We start from the raw sequence: 20,497 nt of genomic DNA, 5'->3' as shown, positions 1-20,497 counted from the left end.
GGGCCCTGATTCTCAAAAGATGTACACAAATACTTATCCCTGTGCACTGAGATTAGTCCCACAATAGTCAGTAGAACTATTGATGGTATGTAAAATTAAAAATGTCTGTCTGACTCTCTTTACAAGGTCATCAGGGCCTTTGCAAAAATCAAAGTTCTGCCAGATGTAGGAAGAATCTCTAGGATAGTTCCTGCATGTATTAAAAAGAAGTGTTTTTTTTTTAATTTTTCTTCCATGTTTGGCATCTGACGGGAAATAGCTATATTGCCAGGTTGATCTGGGTCTCTCTCATTTAATAATTTCCCTGCCATTGCGGTGGCTGTAACACTTTGGTCTAATTTCAGTTGTCGGGTTTAATGTATGGGTGCTGACTGGTGTTGGCGGTCTGGGATACATAGGAGTGCCGAGTAAAGTGGGCTTTGGGGTATGCTGTTATTATGTCTGCTGCTGCATATTTGTACCTTTAATAAAGTGGAATGAACAGTTTATTCTCAGTCCATGTCAGTGTTTGCAGTGTGCCTTCCATCTCCATGGCAACAAAGACAGCAGGCCACAGGAACCCAACTCCCAGTCTTAAACTCTATGACTATGGCCATCTGAGTCCCAGGAAGTCCTAGAATTAGGACTAGGGCTGTCCAGATGCAGCCAAGGTCTGCAAGGTTAGATGCTTTCATTACAGTATGTTTTCTAAAATTTGGATGGAATCCTACAAGGAAGGGTTATAAAAGTGGCTGCAGCAGCTGAAAGTCCAGTTGAAAGGCATAAAAAGAAAACAAGGAAAGGCTGTCTAAGGTATGCAAAAGCATTGACTCAAACTGTGACGAGGCTGTGGACCCAACTGATCTCACATCAGTATAGATCAGGAGTACCTCCGCTGAAGTCAAAAGAATTATGCAGCGGTAAAACTAGTGTGAATGAGACCATAATCAAGCCTAACGTGGATCTTTCACCTCAGGAAAAAAAGGGGGTCTTTTGTCTGGGTCTATTCATATTCCAGAAAGGGGTTATAGTACTTTTTTGTATTATGAGAACTACTGTCACTGACATACAGAGAGACCCTACAATGCAACAGCAGTAACAACCTTCAGCTCCTTTAGAAACGTGCACTACATTTACACCATCACATGGAATGGTGCAGGTTCAATTTCATGTCACGTTCCTTTGCTAGGAGAGCCAGCAGAGGCTATCAGTGCTATTGAAGCAGCATTTTCAGCTCCCTTGTGAATGGGGAATAATTACCTGCTCCACAGCATCACCTTAAGCTAAGTTTAGCCTAGCAACTGTTGTGAATTAGGGCAAACTCTTACAGGGAAGTAAGAGCATATCAGAATTAGTTAACAGTCTTATTCAGGAGAAGGTTTGGAAAGGAGTGAACTCATCTGGCCAGGAAGAGAAGAGATCCAGAGGACCATATGACAGGAAGAGAAACAATCCTAGGGTGGAATGAAACAAGCCAGCCCAAGGGAAGAGCCCAGAATGTATTTGCTAGCTCTGGAGAGGAATGCAGTAGCACAATCCTGTTATCCCAAAGACCTGGGATGTCTTGGGGACAGCAGAACCACACTGCACTATATATTGATGAACCTCTTCTAATAGACATGGTTATGCAGAGGGGTATTAATGATAGGCTGCAGTTTCCCCCAGTTAAAAGGAGGTTTAGCCACCACATGAGGCCTTAAGAGCCTTGCAAAAATAATTTTAAAAAATCATTTCATGTTACATCAATATAAAAACCAACAAAAAAATACCTGAACGAATTTTCCCCACAAATGACTTTTATGACTTTTCAGGAAAAATATGACTCAGAGGATGAGATCTTGTATAGTAGGTCTCCTCCAGCAGCAGTATTTGATGACTAAGAAATGAATAAGCCTCCAAAACCAGGGATTTATAAGGGACAAGCTGACAAAACCTCACCACTGAGTACACACAGTATTTGAAAAACTGGATATGTAACTACCTCTTCATTCAGCACATGAAATCCATAACTCCAAGAGGATAGCGGCAGGGAGGAATGGCTTTTGGGAAATATTTTAAATAGTTTAAATAAATTACCTATTTTACATAAGCTAACTATTCAGGGCTACATTACAACCAAAGAGCATAGAAGTTGCACTGTTGGAAGGCAGTGTGGCATGTGGCTGAACCAGGGAAGTGTCTGAAGGCATTCTGCCATGTGAGGATACATGGCTAGCCTACACCTCCCACATTAAAATAATTAGATATTTAAAATCAAAATAAGTAAGCAAACATATAAGGCACATTTTCAACCAGTCCACATCACTCAGATAAAACAGTGCATGTTGTTATTTTGCAACCTGATACCCTTATCCTTTATTTCTCCCACTGAGATCTGTCACCTCTCGTTGTCTTTGTCTCAAACTCTCTCCTCGGGGCAGGGACACTATCTTTATCTGTCTGTACAGCTCCATATACGCTGACGGTGATTTATAAATGACAAAATAATAATGGCCAGCCATGGGGCATATTTAGAGGACCCATAGTTGGCCTTCAGCACTCATTTTGGGCAACCCATTGTATGTTATTGAAGGGCTTACAAGTTCAAGGCCTTTATAGTGTACAAGGCACTAAAGACGCTAGTATTCCATAGCAGCCTATGTATTTTGCTTTTATTTTGGGGCTAGTTTGGTCTCTTCATGCTCCCATCATGTTCTCTTTGAATAACTATTCTGATCATTTTGCTTTTTAGTGTCTCTCATAGTTTTATACAAAAGCACATTCTTTCCTTCCCCTTTGCCTCTTTGTTCTTTCATCTGGCTCCACAGGATCCATTAATGCTTTGCATTTACCTTTCTTCCACCTTTTCACAATGACAGCTATCAGCTCACGAAGCTAATTATCTACAGTCATAAGATGAAGCAAAAGAGAAGTGAACAGGTGGACTGCCCTTATTGTATTGTGATTTGGAATACAAATCAAGACATTTCAACAAAAAAGCAGTTGTGCACTGTACTGGCGATTCACAATACCATCGTATAACATGTTAGATACCCCCAAACAACTGAATAAAAGAAAGAAAGATTTCATGCCAGAAACTTATCAAGATGAAGGAAAATACTGCTGCCAAAGAAAGCTCAGCATTACATGGATAGCAACTGTCTGAAAGATAAAGCAAATCTTTAAGTTGAAAGTTAGACAATACCTTTTGGTGGGTGAAGTTTGTGACCTGTTTTCTCGCACCATCCAGCTGGATGAATGTCTGAAGAATCAGCATTCACCCAGAAGTCGTAACAATCCAAATAGTCATCAAAATGGAGTCGTATCCTGTAGCCTAAAACCTAAAAACAGTTTGCAAAGTGCACAGCTTAGTAAAAGTACACTTGAGCATATTAGTCTCTGTACTACAATATATTCAATGTGCATTCAACCAACTTTTTATTTTTGTTCATGCCAATAATATAAAAACAATGCAGCTTAATAAAGGGAACAACAAAAAGCAAGGCTGCAATAGATCTGAGCACCTCTCTGATGAAAACTGCTGTGTAAATGCTAATAATAAATAATAATAATATTATTATTCATTCAGAGTACGAGTGGCACTTAACATAGTGCTAAAAGAAAACAGAAACCTGAGAGGTGTGTCCAGAATACCTCTTTTGGAGGATAGGTCATTATAACAAGGAGATAATGAGAATCATTATGTAAGAAGTGTAAATGTGAAAGGGGAGATCCCAAAGGACCCTATTCCACAATAAAAAAAGTCACCTTAATGCCTAAGAGTGAAAGAGGAACTGCATCTCCTCTTCACTGCTAAAGTCTCCTGGGTGCTAAATGTCCCTACCATTTCCCACACTTTTCTGGGTGCCAAATGCCACTACTATCCTATAACCAGTTGTCAAAGCATCCAGCTTCCCCAGGATATCTTGTACAAGGCAGTCTATTTGTCAAAAGACAAACCAAGCATTTGCTGCTACTGGCTTTTATTATTCATAATAATGGCACCTGCCACCTTTGCATCCAATCACTTCTGTAAGGGAAGGGCAGGGAGTTCATAGCCAAGGCCTATAGCTCTTACCCTGGTTCTGATCCACACAAAAACACTTACGCCACTGAGTGGTGGTAGGGCTGAGAGTTTTCCTGCTGATTTCTCTTTGGCCATGAGAGGGAGCTGCCATTCAAAGTCACAAAGCAGATCTGTTACAAACGCAGCTCTCTAGAGAATAGCTTGGGATACAGGAGGACGAGAGCTCGCAACATTGCTTGCGCTGGTATATGATACCACCCCACTCCTGTGAACAGATGTTCACAGATGTTGGCAGTAGCCAACACGTAACATGTATGCAGGATGATATGCCTACCTAACACCTGCAGCCAGTGTGTGTTGCACATTGTAGGGAGAGTGGTCACTTTGGATAAGTTATTACCAGCAGGAGAGTGAGTTTGTGTGTGTGTGTGTTTTTGGGGGGGGGGGGGGGGGGGTTAGAGAACCTGGATTTGTGCTAGAAATGGCCCACCTTGATTTTCATACACATTGTAAGGAGAGTGGTCACTTTGGATAAGCTATTACCAGCAGGAGAGTGAGTTTGTGTGTGTGGTTTTTGGAAAAAAAGGGGGGGGGTGAGAAAACCTGGATTTGTGCTGGAAATGGCCCACCTTGATTACCATATACATTGTAAAGAGAGGTTTCAGAGTAACAGCCGTGTTAGTCTGTATTCAAAAAAAGAAAGGGAGTACTTGTGGCACCTTGGAGACTGGCCAGTTTGTTTGGGCGTGGGCTTTCGTGAGCTGCAGCTCACTTCATCCGATGAGGTGAGCTGTGGCTCATGAGGGCTTGTGCTCGGGTGGATTGGTTGGTCTCTGGGGTGCCACAAGTACTCCTTTTCTTATTGTAAAGAGAGTGGTCACTTTGGATGGGCTATTACCAGCAGGAGAGTGAGTTTGTTTGTGGGGGGGGAGGGGGGGGAGAAAACCTGGATTTGTGCTGGAAATGGCCCAACTTCATTATCATACACATTGTAAGGAGAGTGATCACTTTAGATAAGCTATTACTAGCAGGAGAGTGGGGTGGGAGGAGGTATTTTTTCATGCTTTGTGTGTATATAAAAAGATCTTCTACACTTTCCACAGTATGCATCCGATGAAGTGAGCTGTAGCTCACAAAAGCTTATACTCAAATAAATTGGTTAGTCTCTAAGGTGCCACAAGTACTCCTTTTCCTTCTCTTTTTGCGAATACAGACTAACACGGCTGTTACTCTGAAACCTGTCATTGAGAATTTAGGGGTGGTTTCAAATAGATCAAATTTAGTATCAAAATAAGCAACAAAAAGGAATTCATGTACTCTTTGCACTATTCTTTTTCATATTTAATTTACTTAAACCTGCCATAACTTAAATGTAACTCAAACTGAAAGAATTTTCAGTTTGCCACATTAGAATTTCACAGAACCCAGTGCACTTTGCCACAGAATTCAGGTCCAGCTCACTACAGAGTACTTAAGGCCTTGGTTACACTGATCTTTCAAGTCAGCATGTACAGCAGAAGACATGTCAGAAATAGATATTTCCAAAAGGAGGATATGATTAGAGGCTGTGGAGGGGCTCAGAAATGAGGGGGTAGGAAAAGAACTAAACTAAACTAGGACTATGGAAATATAATCACAGTGGTACAAAATAATGATGGTACACAAGAATGAATATCAAGTGTTCCTGTTTCCCCATTCCCTAACTTAAGATATTTAAAAAAAAAAAAGAGAGAGAGATGAAGATATAACTCTGTCTCTCTCAATTACACAATTAAAATCCATGGAACTATTCACAGGGTTAGATACTACCCAATGTAAGTAAAGGTGGCAAAATTAAACCTGTAGTGTAAAATTAGCCTGTGGAACAGGCTAATTACAGGTCAATAAAATAGAAAAATGATTACCGTATATACTCATTCAGAAGCTGAATTTTTTTAGTAAGAAAGGGAAGCACCAGAGAAAGGGGTTGGCTTATGAACGGGTATAGAGAAAGGGGTTGGCTTATGAACGGGTATAGAGAGAGGGACAGGTGGGACACAGACCCTCCCCCCAACAGAGGGAGCAAGGAGAGGCAGCACAGCCAGCAGAGCCAGAAGGGAAGAGGTGGGGCCAGAGTTTCTCTGCTTCTGTCCATGCGGCTCTCCCCCCAGCCTCCGAAGCGGCTGCAGTTCCAGGGCTGGCAGGCTGCGGCCGCGCCACCCGGCCTGCCGGAGAAGCTCCAGCCAGGCCAGAGACATCCTCCCTTGGCCCTCCCCAGATAAGGTGGGAAGGGATGGGGAGAGTGTGGGGGTCCCGGGTTAGGGGAGGGGTATTGTGGGGGGTGCTCACAAGAGTTACGCCCCTGACCCCCAGCTTCTCCCCCACAAAAAATTTCCCCACCAGTTGCTGTCCTGGCCCACCAAGGTAAGCAGCTGGCAGACCGGGACACTTTGTTTACTTAGGTTTACCTCCGTGCATGTGGACGCTCGTGGTAAACAAACCATCTCGGCCTCCAGCAGCTTATCCTGATGGCCCGGGAGCCAAAGTTTGCTGACCCCTGAATTATAGGGTCGGCTTATGAATGGGTCATAAAAATTTTTTTACTTATCCATCTTGGGGTGGGGGTGGGGGGGGAGGGTGGCGGGCTTATAAACAAACCGGCTTATGATCGAGTATATACGGTAGATAATGTTATGAATGAGCATAGCATCTGTAGTTAGAATAAAAATTCAAGGGCTATGAATTTTCATGCATCTTTATGTTCTTTATATTTTCTCTTTTAAATATAGATTTCTCCAAAATTAAAGAAGTGTACAGATACTTATGTATCACCATAACACTACAATATTATGTATATGTATTCATATCCATGAACATGTGTAATTTCCTTGATATTTAGATATTGTTTTTAATATGATTTTTGTACAAGTTAATAAAATTTTATTCATTAGGAAAAAATATTCCCTATGGCATAGCATTAGGCAATTAAAAGCCTAACAGTAGTTAACACCTTCCTCTGAAGAATCTGTCACTGACTATTACTGCTAAATGCAGCACTAAACAGACCACTGTTCCAGTACAGTATTTATTGTATTCTTAATATACTTCTATTCTCAGCCTCACACTTCATTCAGGTACAGTTCTGGTGCTTACCTCAGCCACAGTGAGAATGCAGTACATTGACTGGTGTTCAGGATCCACTCCTTCCAGTTTCATTCCTACTTTGAATCCATTTTTGCCATATGGGAAGGACTGATACTGGAATAAACAAAAACAGTTTCAATATTTCAAAAGAAATACTTCCAAAGAAAGTTAAAACACTTGTGTAGTGCAAAACACGATTATTATTACTTATCTTTATGCAGGCACCTACTCAAAATGAAGTCTCACAAGTAAGTACATTTGGGTAAATTTCAAGCTTTTAAAATCATATGACAGAAAACAGAACTCAGCGAACCATGGAAAAACTGGCTGACAGTGCAGTCATTAAAGACTTTTAAAATGCAGAAAAAAATCTGTTAGGAGGAGCTACCAGGAAAGCCACCTCAGAACAGTAGAAAATGCTGTGTTTCATCAACTTTTTAAATAACTTTCTAATTAAAAAAAACACAGTACTGTAAGTTTAATTACTTATTTTGTACAGTGACACCCTCTTGGCAATCACCATTCATGGGATGATCAGATAAAATACTCTGAAATGCCTTTTAGTCTCTACATTTCAGACCCTCAAAGATGAGTCACAAAGCAGATACAGAACAGCCTTCATATATAAAGATGGCCTCTCACATGGTAACATTCCCTTTGCTGTGTACAGCAGAGAGAAATATTGGGCTCTGACTAGCCTCTTTTTCCAGGAGGATTCTGGCAATCAATAGAGGACTGGGAACATGAGATCACATGGGGATGAAGACTAAGCTGCAGCCTTCAAAAAAGGGAAGAGGGCAGAAAGGACGTCTTAGGGAGTCAGGTACCGGCTTCCTGTTATATATCTTGACTCTGTGCTCCAGACAAAGTTAGAACTCAAAGTCATCAGTCCTTAATACTTTAATATAAAGAAAAAAAGCAGAAAAAATATTAATGAAATAAGGCAAGAGAGTGAAACTCTGACAACACCACCTTTTGTAAACTATTAAGATTTTAAGCTACTCAGGTAAGTAAAGTATTTCTTTTGCACTCAGTGCTGTATGACACCTAATCAGTGGGCAACAAAAAATTAAAAAGTGGGAAAGGGTTTTAACATTTTTAAAATTAGGGTCATGCCCCGACAATATTCCTTCCTACAATGGGTTAAGACATAAGTATTTCTACTCGAGTCGGAATTTACACCTTGCAACTCCAGTGTAGCTCTGATCAAGCGAGCATGCTACAAACAGAAGAGCAGCCACCACAGCATGAGGAGCTAGCTGCCCAAATACATAGGTAGGATCTCAGATGGGATCATACTCGTGGCATCCAGCCCACCCCGCTGCTCGCACAACTGTGGCTCCACTTCTATCTTTAATGCGCTAGCTCTATCTAGTGTGAGTACATCTCCTTGAGATGGAAATGACATTTTGTGCGCCAGCATAGACATATGCCATGACTGTAATTAATTGCAAAGCAGCAAAGTGTACAATCAAAAATATTTTATTATTGCTTGATAGCTCATCTTTAACCACATTCTGTTTTTTAATCTCACGATGTACCATTAAAGCTTCATTAAAAATTGTCATAGAAACTAATAATCAATGCCCAAATCATTCCTCTAGTAAACACAGGCCTTTTCCATTAAAAGATATAACGTATGATCAGGTCATACACTTTTCTTAAGATTCAGAAAGAAGATTTTAAAAGAATATATTACATGCTGTATGTACTGATAAATAAAAGATATGCTTTAATGACAGGGTTGCAGCACGATACACCCATGTGCCCAAAATCTTAGAAGTAGGGAAATAAGAGGAGGAAATATTAGTGCATTCCTTTCCACCTTCATACTGCCTACAACACGGTATTCAATAACACTCTTCAGTGCTCCATAAAGATCTCCCTTCCATCTCTAACAGACACCCAAAAGCAATACATACAACATAAGTTTTATGAAGCTGGGGAAACACAAAACCTTAAGAGTGATCTCACATGCTTTTATATTAGTTATATCAACATAACAGTACATCTGACGGTCAAACATTTCACGCATTTGGGAAGTTATTTTGCCTTAATCACCACTGAGGTCACTGTCCAGGTTTTGTGTTAAAGTGCAAATTTCACGTAGATGGGGTACATACTGCTTTTTGGTACCTCTTGGAAGTGGCTTTTTTTTTTAAATCATCAGATTTAATTTTGGTAAGTTTATCTTAGCGCACATATTTGCCACTATGACTAAAAGTTACGAAACACTCAATAAGCAAACAATCCTGACATATAACTGACATTCTAGGAAACAGCATGTAAGCGGTACCAACATGCTCAAAAGACAGGCCCCAGAGGGTAAGTCTACACTGGAGCTGGGAGCCTCCCAGCCTGAGTAGACAAATACACACTAGCAGGGCTTGAGCAAGTTCAATAAAAATAGCAATGAGGACGTTCCAGCTCAGGCAGAAGTTCAGGCTCTGAAGCCCACCTGTCCCTCCAGACTTCAGAGTCCAACCTCCAGCCCAATACCCCTACTAGTGAGAGTCTGTCTACCCAGGCTGGGAGGATTGCTCCTAGCTGCAGTGTAGACATACCCAGAATGGCTTAGATTTCTTGCAAAGGGGGAAGAAAGATGAGAGATTCCCTTCCTCAAATAATTTACCAAACACCAATTTTTCCATAGTTATTATAAACTTTCCAAAAATTTCAAATTGCACAGCCAATACATCAAAAATTCTGTAGTTAGCCAAGCATTATAATCCATCTTTTGTGTTACTAAAACTCCAAGTCACAAGATATTCACCATTCTTACCACTATCAAATTGAAACTCTCACAACCTTAACTATGGGTCAGCTCCTGTTGCACCACAATAACAGCTAAAGTTTAAAATGTTGTGCAAGATTGTAATTATATCATAGATCACCTAAGATACAATTGCATTGGGCTTACTATATTTACCTTTGCACAAACATTTAAAGATTTTTTGTTTTGGCAAAAGAAGGCCAGCATAGGGAATGAAAAGAATATGGAGGTTCAGGCGGTAGAAACCCTGTTTTGACAATCCCATATGATGTGAGAAGGAATAAAAAGAGAAAAACAGAAGTGGGATCATAATACAGGAGAGTTAAAAGTATAAAATAAAAGAGTCAGTTATTTCATTTTACCAGAGCAACTACTATTTGTTCAAGTCAGAGCTTAGAAAAAATATCTACAGAAAAGATGATTAAAGTATTGAGAACAGTAGGATATTCTGCCTTTCCCTAACCATATGTAGGAACAAAATATTGCAGGGGCACAACCGTTTTTTCTCTCTCTCTCACACACATGCAGTTCCTGTCCCAAAAGAGCTTACAGTTTAAGTATAAGAAAAGTGCCAAGAGGTGGATGCAAAAAACGGAGAGGGTAGTACAAGGTAACACTCAGACAATGATGATTAGAATAAGCAGCAGTAATCACAGTATACCAGCTGCCTAGACATTTTCAAGTGTTTTGCAAGCACCACAACCAAAGGTGAGTTTTAAGGAGGGATCTGAAGGAGGACAATATACAGGCTTTGTGGATTTTTATTGGGAACTCCCTTCCATGCAAAAACGTATGCCAAAAAAAAGCACTAAGTTGTTTGATGGGAAACTAGACAGATGGGTGACAAAGGTTAGCATAGTTGGCAAAGGAGAAGCAGAAGTTGATATTTTGGCACCCAACAAGATGATAGGTAGGACAGGATTAAGCCATGTTGTGTTTGATACAGTGAAAAAGGAAGAGTCACTGAGGGTTGCAAAGTCAGAGCAACAAGCCAGGAAGATGTTCTTTGTAACAGACTTGTGAAGGGATGTAAGGAGAACAAGGCATCTGGAAAGCCCCAAAATGAAGAGACTACAGAAGTCACGAATGAGAAAAGGGGGGCCTGAATCAGAGTTTTAGCTATGTGAACAGAGAGAAAAGTCCAGATCTTGGAAATGTGCAGAAATGAGCAGAGAGATTTAAAACAGCCTGAATCCTATATTCAGTGTAGGTTTCATAGGATAACAACAGTCAGATTTATGAGTTATCATTAATTCACTGAGAAAAGCTGGGCAAAAGGTGACCTCACACTCTTCATGACTATTTAAGGAAATCTGTTACTTTAACCATTGTCAGACTTCCCTCAGAGCAAACTGAGAACTTACAAAAGTCTTTATATTCTGTTTATTCTACCTTACAAATTAACTTCCTTATGAATTTCATGGTAATGGATGATTATCTTGAGTTTCAGAAGAAAACATACCTCTTTAAAAAGCTTAGTAGGTGCTGCTGTAGCCTTTTCTTCCTCCAAATATGAAGCCCAGCACCATGGTTTCTTTCCTTTAGAATATAAAGCTGTGAAGAAACATACAGTGTTAAAATAAATATTTTTGCAAAATTATTGAATTGCTGACTTCTCAAAGAAAGCAAAATCAAAAGAAAAAAATTATGTGTGTTTCAAATTTCTATTTTGTAATATACATGTATTTAATTTCTCAGGACTTAATTCAGAAAATCTATTCAAAAACTACTACTCTACTAACGACCTTATTAAATTGCTAACACTATTTACAGACAAGACTAACTACTATTTACCTTGACAAGAATACAACAGTGAAGAAACACAGCAGACACTGCAAGCTCTGACTCACAGCCATGAGTGGTTAAGAAAGAACTACAAAGCAGGCTGGAGTGGGCCTGCCCTTTATATCCTCAGTTGGAGGCATAAGGGTGCAAGTGCTGCCGAGTAGGTACCGATGGCCAAGAGTCTCTGGCTTGAATGCCCTGGGAGCTTGTGCACCAACAGTGGACAAGATACATGTGGACAATCACTCAAAGGGGAAGCAAACAACTAACAGCATAGCAAAACCCAGGAACGCTGAAGACAGATGCCTCACAAGCTTTGTCATATAATTGGCAGTTTTGCTCACATACCTCACTTCTGGCCTTTGCCTTCTTCACCCCTGCAGCATATATAACTTGTCATTTTAGACTGTAAGCTCACTGGGGCAGGGACAGTTTGCGCAGTGCCTAGCACAGTGCTGCCCTAATCCTGACTAGGCAGAAATACCACAACAGAAATAACTAGCATCATCAATTATAGCCTAATTATTTTAACATTTATATAATTTAGATCTGCATAATCTACATCTGTTCTGGGCTCCTTCTGAAGAAAACAAGCAATACCCCCAATTATGGGTAAGTGTTCGGAGTACAGAAACTGTTTGGGACTAATACAAACTCATTTTGTTCATTTGCTCATTTTGTGATTTAAACCATATTTGAACTTAGATCTGTAGATATGTTGTCTAACAATAACAGATTGAAATTCTTGCTTCTGAATCTAAAATCATGACCTTCATTCAAAATCCTTTTGCTGAAACCACACTTCAATTAAATAAACTATAGAAATGTGCACAGATCATTCTGCCAGTGAACAGTAGCATTTCCATCAGCAATCCAGCGTTCCTCCTTTATCATACCACTCACACAGTCTCAGCTTTGGAACAAATGTCTGCATAAATAACACTTAAAATCTTCAGCAGTAAATTACTGTTGTGTCACCCATGGCTCTTCTGCACTCCAGGTGCCTTTGTTGGTTTGCATGGCTCAGCTCCCTGGTGGGTAGCAGAGCTACTTTAGGCTTTCTGTTTGTTAGTGGCCAGTCAGTTGCTGCTAATGTAGCCTCATTCAATATGGGTTCACAGTCTATCACAAGAACTATCCTGAAGGGCCATACGCAGGTTTCTGGTGGTGCATCACTGACATACAACAACTGCTAATTCTGCTGATTTTCCTAAAAATATCTACCATATTAATGGACTGAAATGACTGCACTCATTTAAAAATACTTTGTTGTGCTGCTTTGAGTGGAATATGACCCTTTGGACTGATTGTAGCAATTATTCCTCAGCATTTCCATAAATGAATCTAAATTTCATGCACATACTTAGGCTTGGAATGATTAGATTTTCATCAGTAAATGTCAGTAGACACCACTTTATCTGTATAACTACACAACAAAAGATATTTCAAATGAAAATCGAAATTTGTAGGTAGGTAAAATAAGAAAAATGCTGTTTGAGAACTTATTAGTTTGATTTAAGGATATTTACTTTGCATATTTTGACGTTATGTTGACAATTTGGGTTTTAATGATTATAAATTTTTGACTCAAAGTGTACAGCAGGGTGGATAAAAATCAATTATTTAAAAAATCAAAAAATCAGATTTTTTAATTTAAATCGAATTTGTTTGATAAAATGCTTTTTGAGGGAAAAAACCTATCTAAAGATAGTTTTAATTAAAATACATTATAGCTCAAAGATATCTCATCATGGAATAGGGTATGTAATTCTAATGTATGAGACAATATATCCATGTAATGTTTAAGAAAAGTTTTGTAAATGAGTTCCAACAGTTCATGGATTGGGGACCCAGTCTTCTGGGATTCTAGGGGCTTTTGTACAGATTATTTAGGTTAATCTTTCTATTACCCAATGCTCAGTCTAGAACAGTGGTTCTCAAAGCTGGTCCACCGCTTGTTCAGGGAAAGCCCTTGCCAGGCTGGACCGGTTTGTTTACCTGCCACGTCCACAGGTTCGGCCGATCGCGGCTACCACTGGCCGCGGTTCGCCACTCCAGGCCAATGGGAGCTGTGGGAAGGGCGGCCAACACATCCCTTTGCCCGCGCCGCTTCCCGCAGCCCCCATTTGCCTGGAGCTACTGGATACTATCATTTTAGATGCAGTTGTGATAAAAAATAAAATAGGTGAAATAGGCAGATCTTCCTTTTACAATTTCACCTTTAAAGTAGTGTCAGTGAATGCAATGAGTAATACTAAATGAGCAGTATGGTAATAATTAAATAACTGCATTGACTTATTTTGTTTAAGAGAACATACAGGATTCTGATGACTATCCACCTTCAAGATCACCATCATTGCCTATAGTTTCAGAGTTATCTGCCAATGACAGTGTTGCAGTCACATCATGTATTTCACATAGCCAGAGTATATCATCTGTAGCAAAAAGAAAAAAAAAGTCTCCATCATCCAGAAACAACCATAGATAAGTTTGTGATAAGAACCAGCAGATTACAAAAAGAGGTCATTGATGAATAAATTGCCTTGTTTGTTTATGCAACAAACTCTCCTTTCCATATGATTGAGAACCCACACTTCATTAACATGGTTCAGTCATTAAGAGCAGGATACAGTCCACCCAACAGAGCAGATGTCGCAGGCAAATTGCTGGATAAAATGTATGAAAGAGAAACTGAGCAGTGTGCAAAAGATCTAGAGGGTAAAATTGTTAACCTAAGTCTTGATGGGTGGAGCAACGTCCAAAATGATCCTGTTGTATGTGCTTGTGTGACAACAGAAGAAGGGAATGTCTTCCTTACAGAACCAATGGATACATCAGGAAATGCACACACATCAGAATACTTACAAGAAGTAGCAGTAAAAGCTATAACAAACTGTGAAAAAAAATGCAAATGTCTAGTACGCAGCTTGGTCACAGACAATGCTGCAAATGTATCAAAGATAAGAAATTTAGAAGAGTCCCAAGCTAATAACATGCAGTCGCAGTGCTCATTTGATGCACCTCCTAGCCAAAGACTTCAGTGTTCCAGAAATAAAGGCTAATGTTGAAATTGTAAAATACTTCCATAACAACCACTTTGCAGCAGCTGCTCTGAAAAAACGGGGAGGAACCAAGCTACCTCTTCCACAAGACGTGCGATGGAACTCAGTAGTGGACTGTTCTGAGCACTATATCTATAACTGGCCTAATCTGATGACAGTTTGTGAAGAAAATCGTGAAAAAAAATAGATGGCACTGTCACAGCCAAGGTTCTCAACATAGAGCTTAAGAGAAATGTTGAAGACATGCTGAGTACCCTGAAGCCTATTTCTGTAGTCCTGAACAAAATGCAGGGAAATAGCTGTTTTGTTGCTGATGCTGTTGAAATTTGGACAGAACTGAATGAGATCTTAAAAAGAGAAATATGCAACGACAGAGTTAAATTACAAGCATTAAAAAAAGAATGGGACAAGCACTATCTCCAGCTCATTTTCTTGCAAATATTTGGTACCAGGGTCAAACCTTAACTGCTGAAGAAGAGGAGTTGGCTATGACATGGACGTCCAGCAATCATCCCTCCATAATGCCAACTATAATAAACTTCAGAGCTAAGGGTGAACCATTCAAGAAATATATGTTTGATGATGATGTTTTAAAGAAAGTCACATCAGTGAACTGGTGGAAGTCACTTAATCTCACTTTTAACAGCAGTAGCTTCTTCTGCTGTTGTAAAAAGAATATTTTCTTCCTTTGAACTAATGCATTCCAAATTGAGAAATTGTTTGGGAGCTGAAAAAGCTTGTTTTTCTTTTCCAGATTAAGAACAAATAGGAAAATGAAGGTGAAGATGACTGAGTTAGCTGCAGAAGCCAGTATCTTACGTTTCTCATGACCTGGCTGACAGTCAATTTTTTTTTTAAATATTTCATTTAACTATTTCAGTTAAAAACAATTTTAACAAAAACAAACCTGATTTTAAAAAACTTGAATGTTTAACTACGTTCAAAAATTCATATACTTGTTTTGTGAAAATATTATGTTTGCTGTGAAGAAAAAAATCCATTTTTATCTGATCCCCCCTATAATTTCTCACAACTGTAAAAATTTAACCCAATAAAAATAGAAAAAATGCTTAAAAATAAATATTATCCATCAAAATTATAAAAAATAAAAATCAAATTCTGCCAAGCCTACCTATATTGTAGTTGTAAACAGTTACTTCTGCTAAATGCACATTCTTGAATGACTGTAAAAGTGAAAGGAGCAATCCTATTTATCCAGCACATCAATGGATCTGCTTCTCATTTACACTAAGTCAGCATGAAGGAGCCTTAAAATGCATTATATTGATGCTACTACAAGCACTTTCACATTGCCAAAGTCATGTAAAGGGATCTTAGGGTACGTCTACATGGCAACGTAAGGCCGCGCTTGAGGTCAGGCTCAAGCCTAGCTTCCCTTGCATCCATGCTGCAACTGCGCTAGCCTAGGATTTGGACCCAGGGTTCCAGGACCCTGCAGGGCTGGAGAGTCTGAGCTCGAGTTAAGCTGGGACCCTATTGCTTTGCAGCATAGACACAGCTCTGCTTGACTTGGATCCCAGTAGTCAAACAGAAGTATCTCATAATTCCATGGGACAACTTCCTTAATCCTTTCTATCCCAACAATCTGCAATCCATCCAGCTCAGGTCAGCGTTAACCCATTCTCTTCTGATCACTGATTTGGACACTATCGGAAAGGCCCCTGGGTTTGCAATGGAGAGCGACTGATCAAGACTTTTTCAAAGCAAGCTGCTTCCTAATAATGTCCAGGGAAGGCAGTGAAGTTTTCCCACAGTGCACCAAGGTCCTAGGGCTAGAGAGGCCTGTCGTGGGGCAAGGGGGTGCTAGGAACTCTATGACATGGTTGCTTTGAATCGGGTCTGTGCACTGCAGTGTGGATGCCCTAGGTTTGAGCCCTAGAGCCCTAGGTTTGAGCACAGGTTAGAAACATAGTGTTAAAATTCAATACAGACGTTCAAGCCCAGGATGCCCTACCACAGGTCAACTGACTCAAGTCCCACTAATTCTGGGCTTACATTGCAGTGTAGACATATCCTTAGTGTAAAAGAGAGAGAATCAGGCTCCAAGTGTTGGCTACTTTCCTCACAATTACCTTTAATCCACTAAAAATATCATAATTGTTATAAATAATTTAAATTGTAGAATTAGAGAATATAAATCCAGTTCTATAAAAACCACAGTTCTCAATAGACAGTTCCCGCCACCCGCTAATTTCAACTTACGTTGCTTTAAAATGGCCATATCACCTTTTCTTTTTCTTCTGGCTCTCTGAGAGACTCTCAGTATCCTCCCTTCATGATTCTCCTCCTAGATTACAAAATTTAGGAATTTAATATTTTTATTAGTTTTGCAGTCCATTAAAGCTAAAAGAACATATCCATGGTTTTTACATTTATTAAAACAGTTATTGTTGTAGCTCTTTAATATCAAACTTCAAGCTGTAAATTTCTAATGGTAAATGAAAAAATAAAATAAAGAAATAGTCCCAGCAAACATTCTAAGAGCTATGGACAATTCAAAGGGCCATCACACTCTGGAACTCAAACTCTTTAAAACCACTTGTCATTGTATGAGCTGTGGAGATTCTAGATCACAGACTCTTCAGGGCAGGCTGATTGCAAGCTGGAGCCAGCTGGCATTCTCCACTGTTCTCACCTCTTTAAATACATACATAAAAATAAAAGTTCTTCCTCTAACAATTTTAGCCTTGTCCAGATGTCAAACTATTTTTTTCCCCTTCAAGTTCCTTATGAAACGTAAACTGACACACCTCCTTTTTACTTATTATTTGTGCATCAATAGTTTTGCTAACGCCCCACATAGTTCAGGGATTCATTTGAGAGATTGCTGCAGTAGGAAGGCAATGAAGCCCGCGGGGGGGGGGGGGGGGGGGGGGGCGGGCAGCGCGGGATGACGACAACACCTTTTGTAGTGATAATCACCTCATTACACAAAGTAAAACTATTTCCCCATGTTTATCCCATTCCCCCCTCCCACCCCCTTCCTCAGACGTTCCTGTCAACTGCTGGAAATGGCCCACCTTGATTATCACTACAAAAGGTGTTGTCCCCCGTCTCCTCCCCCCCCTCCTGCTGGTAATAGCTCACCTTAAGTGATCACACTCCTTACAGTAAAAAGAAAAGGAGTACTTGTGGCACCTTAGAGACTAACCAATTTATTTGAGCATGAGCTTCCGTGAGCTACAGCTCACTTCATCGGATGCATACCGTGGAAACTGCAGCAGACTTTATATATACACACAGAGAACATGAAACAATACCTCCTCCCACCCCACTGTCCTGCTGGTAATAGCTTATCTAAAGTGATCATCAGGTTAGATGATCTAGATAAGCTATTACCAGCAGGACAGTGGGGTGGGAGGAGGTATTGTTTCATGTTCTCTGTGTATATATAAAGTCTGCTGCAGTTTCCACGGTATGCATCCGATGAAGTGAGCTGTAGCTCACGGAAGCTCATGCTCAAATAAATTGGTTAGTCTCTAAGGTGCCACAAGTACTCCTTTTCTTTTTGCGAATACAGACTAACATGGCTGCTACTCTGAAACCTATTACAGAGCAAGCAGGCATAACCCTAGTGGAGACCCATGTGCTCTCCTGAAGGCCAGAAAGCTGTGGGAGTAATTTTACTCATGCCTGGAAACATCAGCAACACAGCATAGTAAGAACTGCACCACAACAATACAGGTCAAGTATCTAGAAACCAAAGGCAGTATTAAAGCATAGCTAAAACAGGTCAAAGACAATGAGACTACCAAGAAGATGGTGACATGATGCGAATTAAAAAAGTGACACAGTAATCAAAGACATGTGAAAAATTGCTGTGGCTTTAAGCAAAAATATATTCATTTTGAAGAGATCAAAATAGAGAGATTAGGACAGGGACTCTAAAGTAACTTACTGGTTATTTCTTTATCTATACTGAATACAATTTCACAAACTGTGGCTCTCTGCAGAATTTTTTTTTTAATTATCTGGATCATTTCCTGGACACAATGGGCCAAATTCATCCCCGATATATTATATCATGGATGATTCTGGACAAATTTCTAATCTTTTTTACCCAGGAGTTGCTACTAGACTTTAATATCTGCATTATTTTCTATGGAGGCGCCCTTCATTGCTAGCCATAAGCCAGTACCCTAAGAAAGAACCGAAAGTGTTTGAGATTCACCTTCCCCTACTCATAATGATGAAAATAAAAACTAGCCACAATTGGATCAAAGAAAATCCTGTTAAATGAAAAGATAGACATGAGAGCAATACTCTGGCAGAGATTTTGCATTTAATAAAAATCAAGAAAATTGAACTTATGTTTCCCATAATTGTAATATGATTCTCTTGCAAACAAGCTATTAACTTCCATGCATCACTTTATGTGCAATGCAAGTAATGATTGTTGTAGAAACTGTATATTCTAATTCCCTTATTTTTCTGTACTTAATGTTCCAACAACACTGTCTTAAGCACATTCCAGTCATTTAATTTCCTTGTTTTGTTTCTTTCTAAAAAAGGGGAAAGAGGAACAACAGAAAAGTGATAGCTGAATTACTAATTATGCATAGTTAAATATATAACTGAGGAATCTATTATTCAACTGAAATTTTGGCCATGTTGGAGCTATGCACCCCAGAGTGCACTGCACTCTAGAAAGAACATAAAAATTGAAACATCAGAAACTGGTGCCCAGCTCAGATTTGCAAGTCCCACTATTATGATATAAAAGTGCACACTGGTTAACCAAATTAGGCTAAATGCTACCTCCTCTACGTCAGGCAAAACTCCTGCTGAAGCTAACTGCGGGATTGGGTTTATGAAGCATACTAACAGTTTCATCCTTCTCTTTCTTGTCTTCTCCATCTTCTTTGCACTCTTCTTTCAGAGGTAATTTCGTTTTTCTTTTCCGACTCCCTTTAGAATCATCTTCCTCACTGCATTCCACACTATCTTTATCCTCCTTCAGTTCTCTGTCATGAGAAAAAACATGGTGACATAAGAACCTACAACTATTCAATTCTTGCTTCCATGAACTTAAGTGGAAGAATTAGGAAAAGGCAACTACCCTGAATGATAGGGAATGATAAGAAAATCCAAGTGCTTGTAGGTCCCTGGGTATCATTCAAAATATATTCTTAGAGCTACTACTGAAAATGACAGTTGTCAAAAGTTAACACAGAAGACATACACCGGTAATTGCAAAAGGAAAGCTGTCACCCTATACTGAACAGATTCTGCATGTTTAAAACAATTTGTCTTTCCCGCCTGGCATCAAAACTCATAAAGAAGCAATTCTTTTGAAATGCTTAAGACTGCAGGGCAGTTTAAAGAAAGGAAAGAACTAGTAATTATTATGACTGACAAATCCATTTGGAATAAGCTGATATGTAACGGCATAAATTGTCAGTCAAGCAACCAAAAAACAGACAGCTTTGAAGCAATTACTTAAAAATGACGAAAAATGCTTTAGAACATTCATGTCAAATTGCCCTAGTGAAATGTACAATTCACAATGAGCATGTAATCAGAAATCTTCATTTGTGATGTGATGAGCTGCACCAGTGCACCTCTGAAATGGAAAGAATAGAGAAACTGTCACAGGTTGGAGTTTGTCATATGTAATGTAGCTTTTGCATTTAAATAATTAACTAACCACACCAACCATCTAATCGCTGAGCATCCTAATTCTAGTGATTATGAAACATTGTGCGAGTCTGACACTGACTTATGCAGACCAGAGATGAGTTCTTCACT

General features: G+C 39.6%; 1 protein-coding gene across 1 annotated transcript in view; it reads right to left on the bottom strand.

Annotated features, from left to right (window-relative positions):
• Positions 1 to 20,497, bottom strand: part of L3MBTL3 (L3MBTL histone methyl-lysine binding protein 3) — a 137,569-nt gene that overhangs the window by 85,459 nt on the left and 31,613 nt on the right. Inside the window, exons 4-8 of the mRNA XM_077811739.1 lie at positions 19,575 to 19,713; positions 16,952 to 17,036; positions 11,344 to 11,435; positions 7,118 to 7,222; positions 3,164 to 3,299 (exon numbers count right to left, since the gene is read on the bottom strand). Coding sequence (XP_077667865.1) covers positions 3,164 to 3,299; positions 7,118 to 7,222; positions 11,344 to 11,435; positions 16,952 to 17,036; positions 19,575 to 19,713 — 557 coding nt within the window. The remainder of the gene's footprint in view (positions 1 to 3,163; positions 3,300 to 7,117; positions 7,223 to 11,343; positions 11,436 to 16,951; positions 17,037 to 19,574; positions 19,714 to 20,497) is intronic.

The sequence above is a fragment of the Eretmochelys imbricata genome, chromosome 3 (assembly GCF_965152235.1).
Source record: "Eretmochelys imbricata isolate rEreImb1 chromosome 3, rEreImb1.hap1, whole genome shotgun sequence".
Classification (NCBI taxonomy): Eukaryota; Metazoa; Chordata; order Testudines; family Cheloniidae; genus Eretmochelys; species Eretmochelys imbricata.
This window is presented reverse-complemented; position numbering and strand designations above follow the sequence as displayed.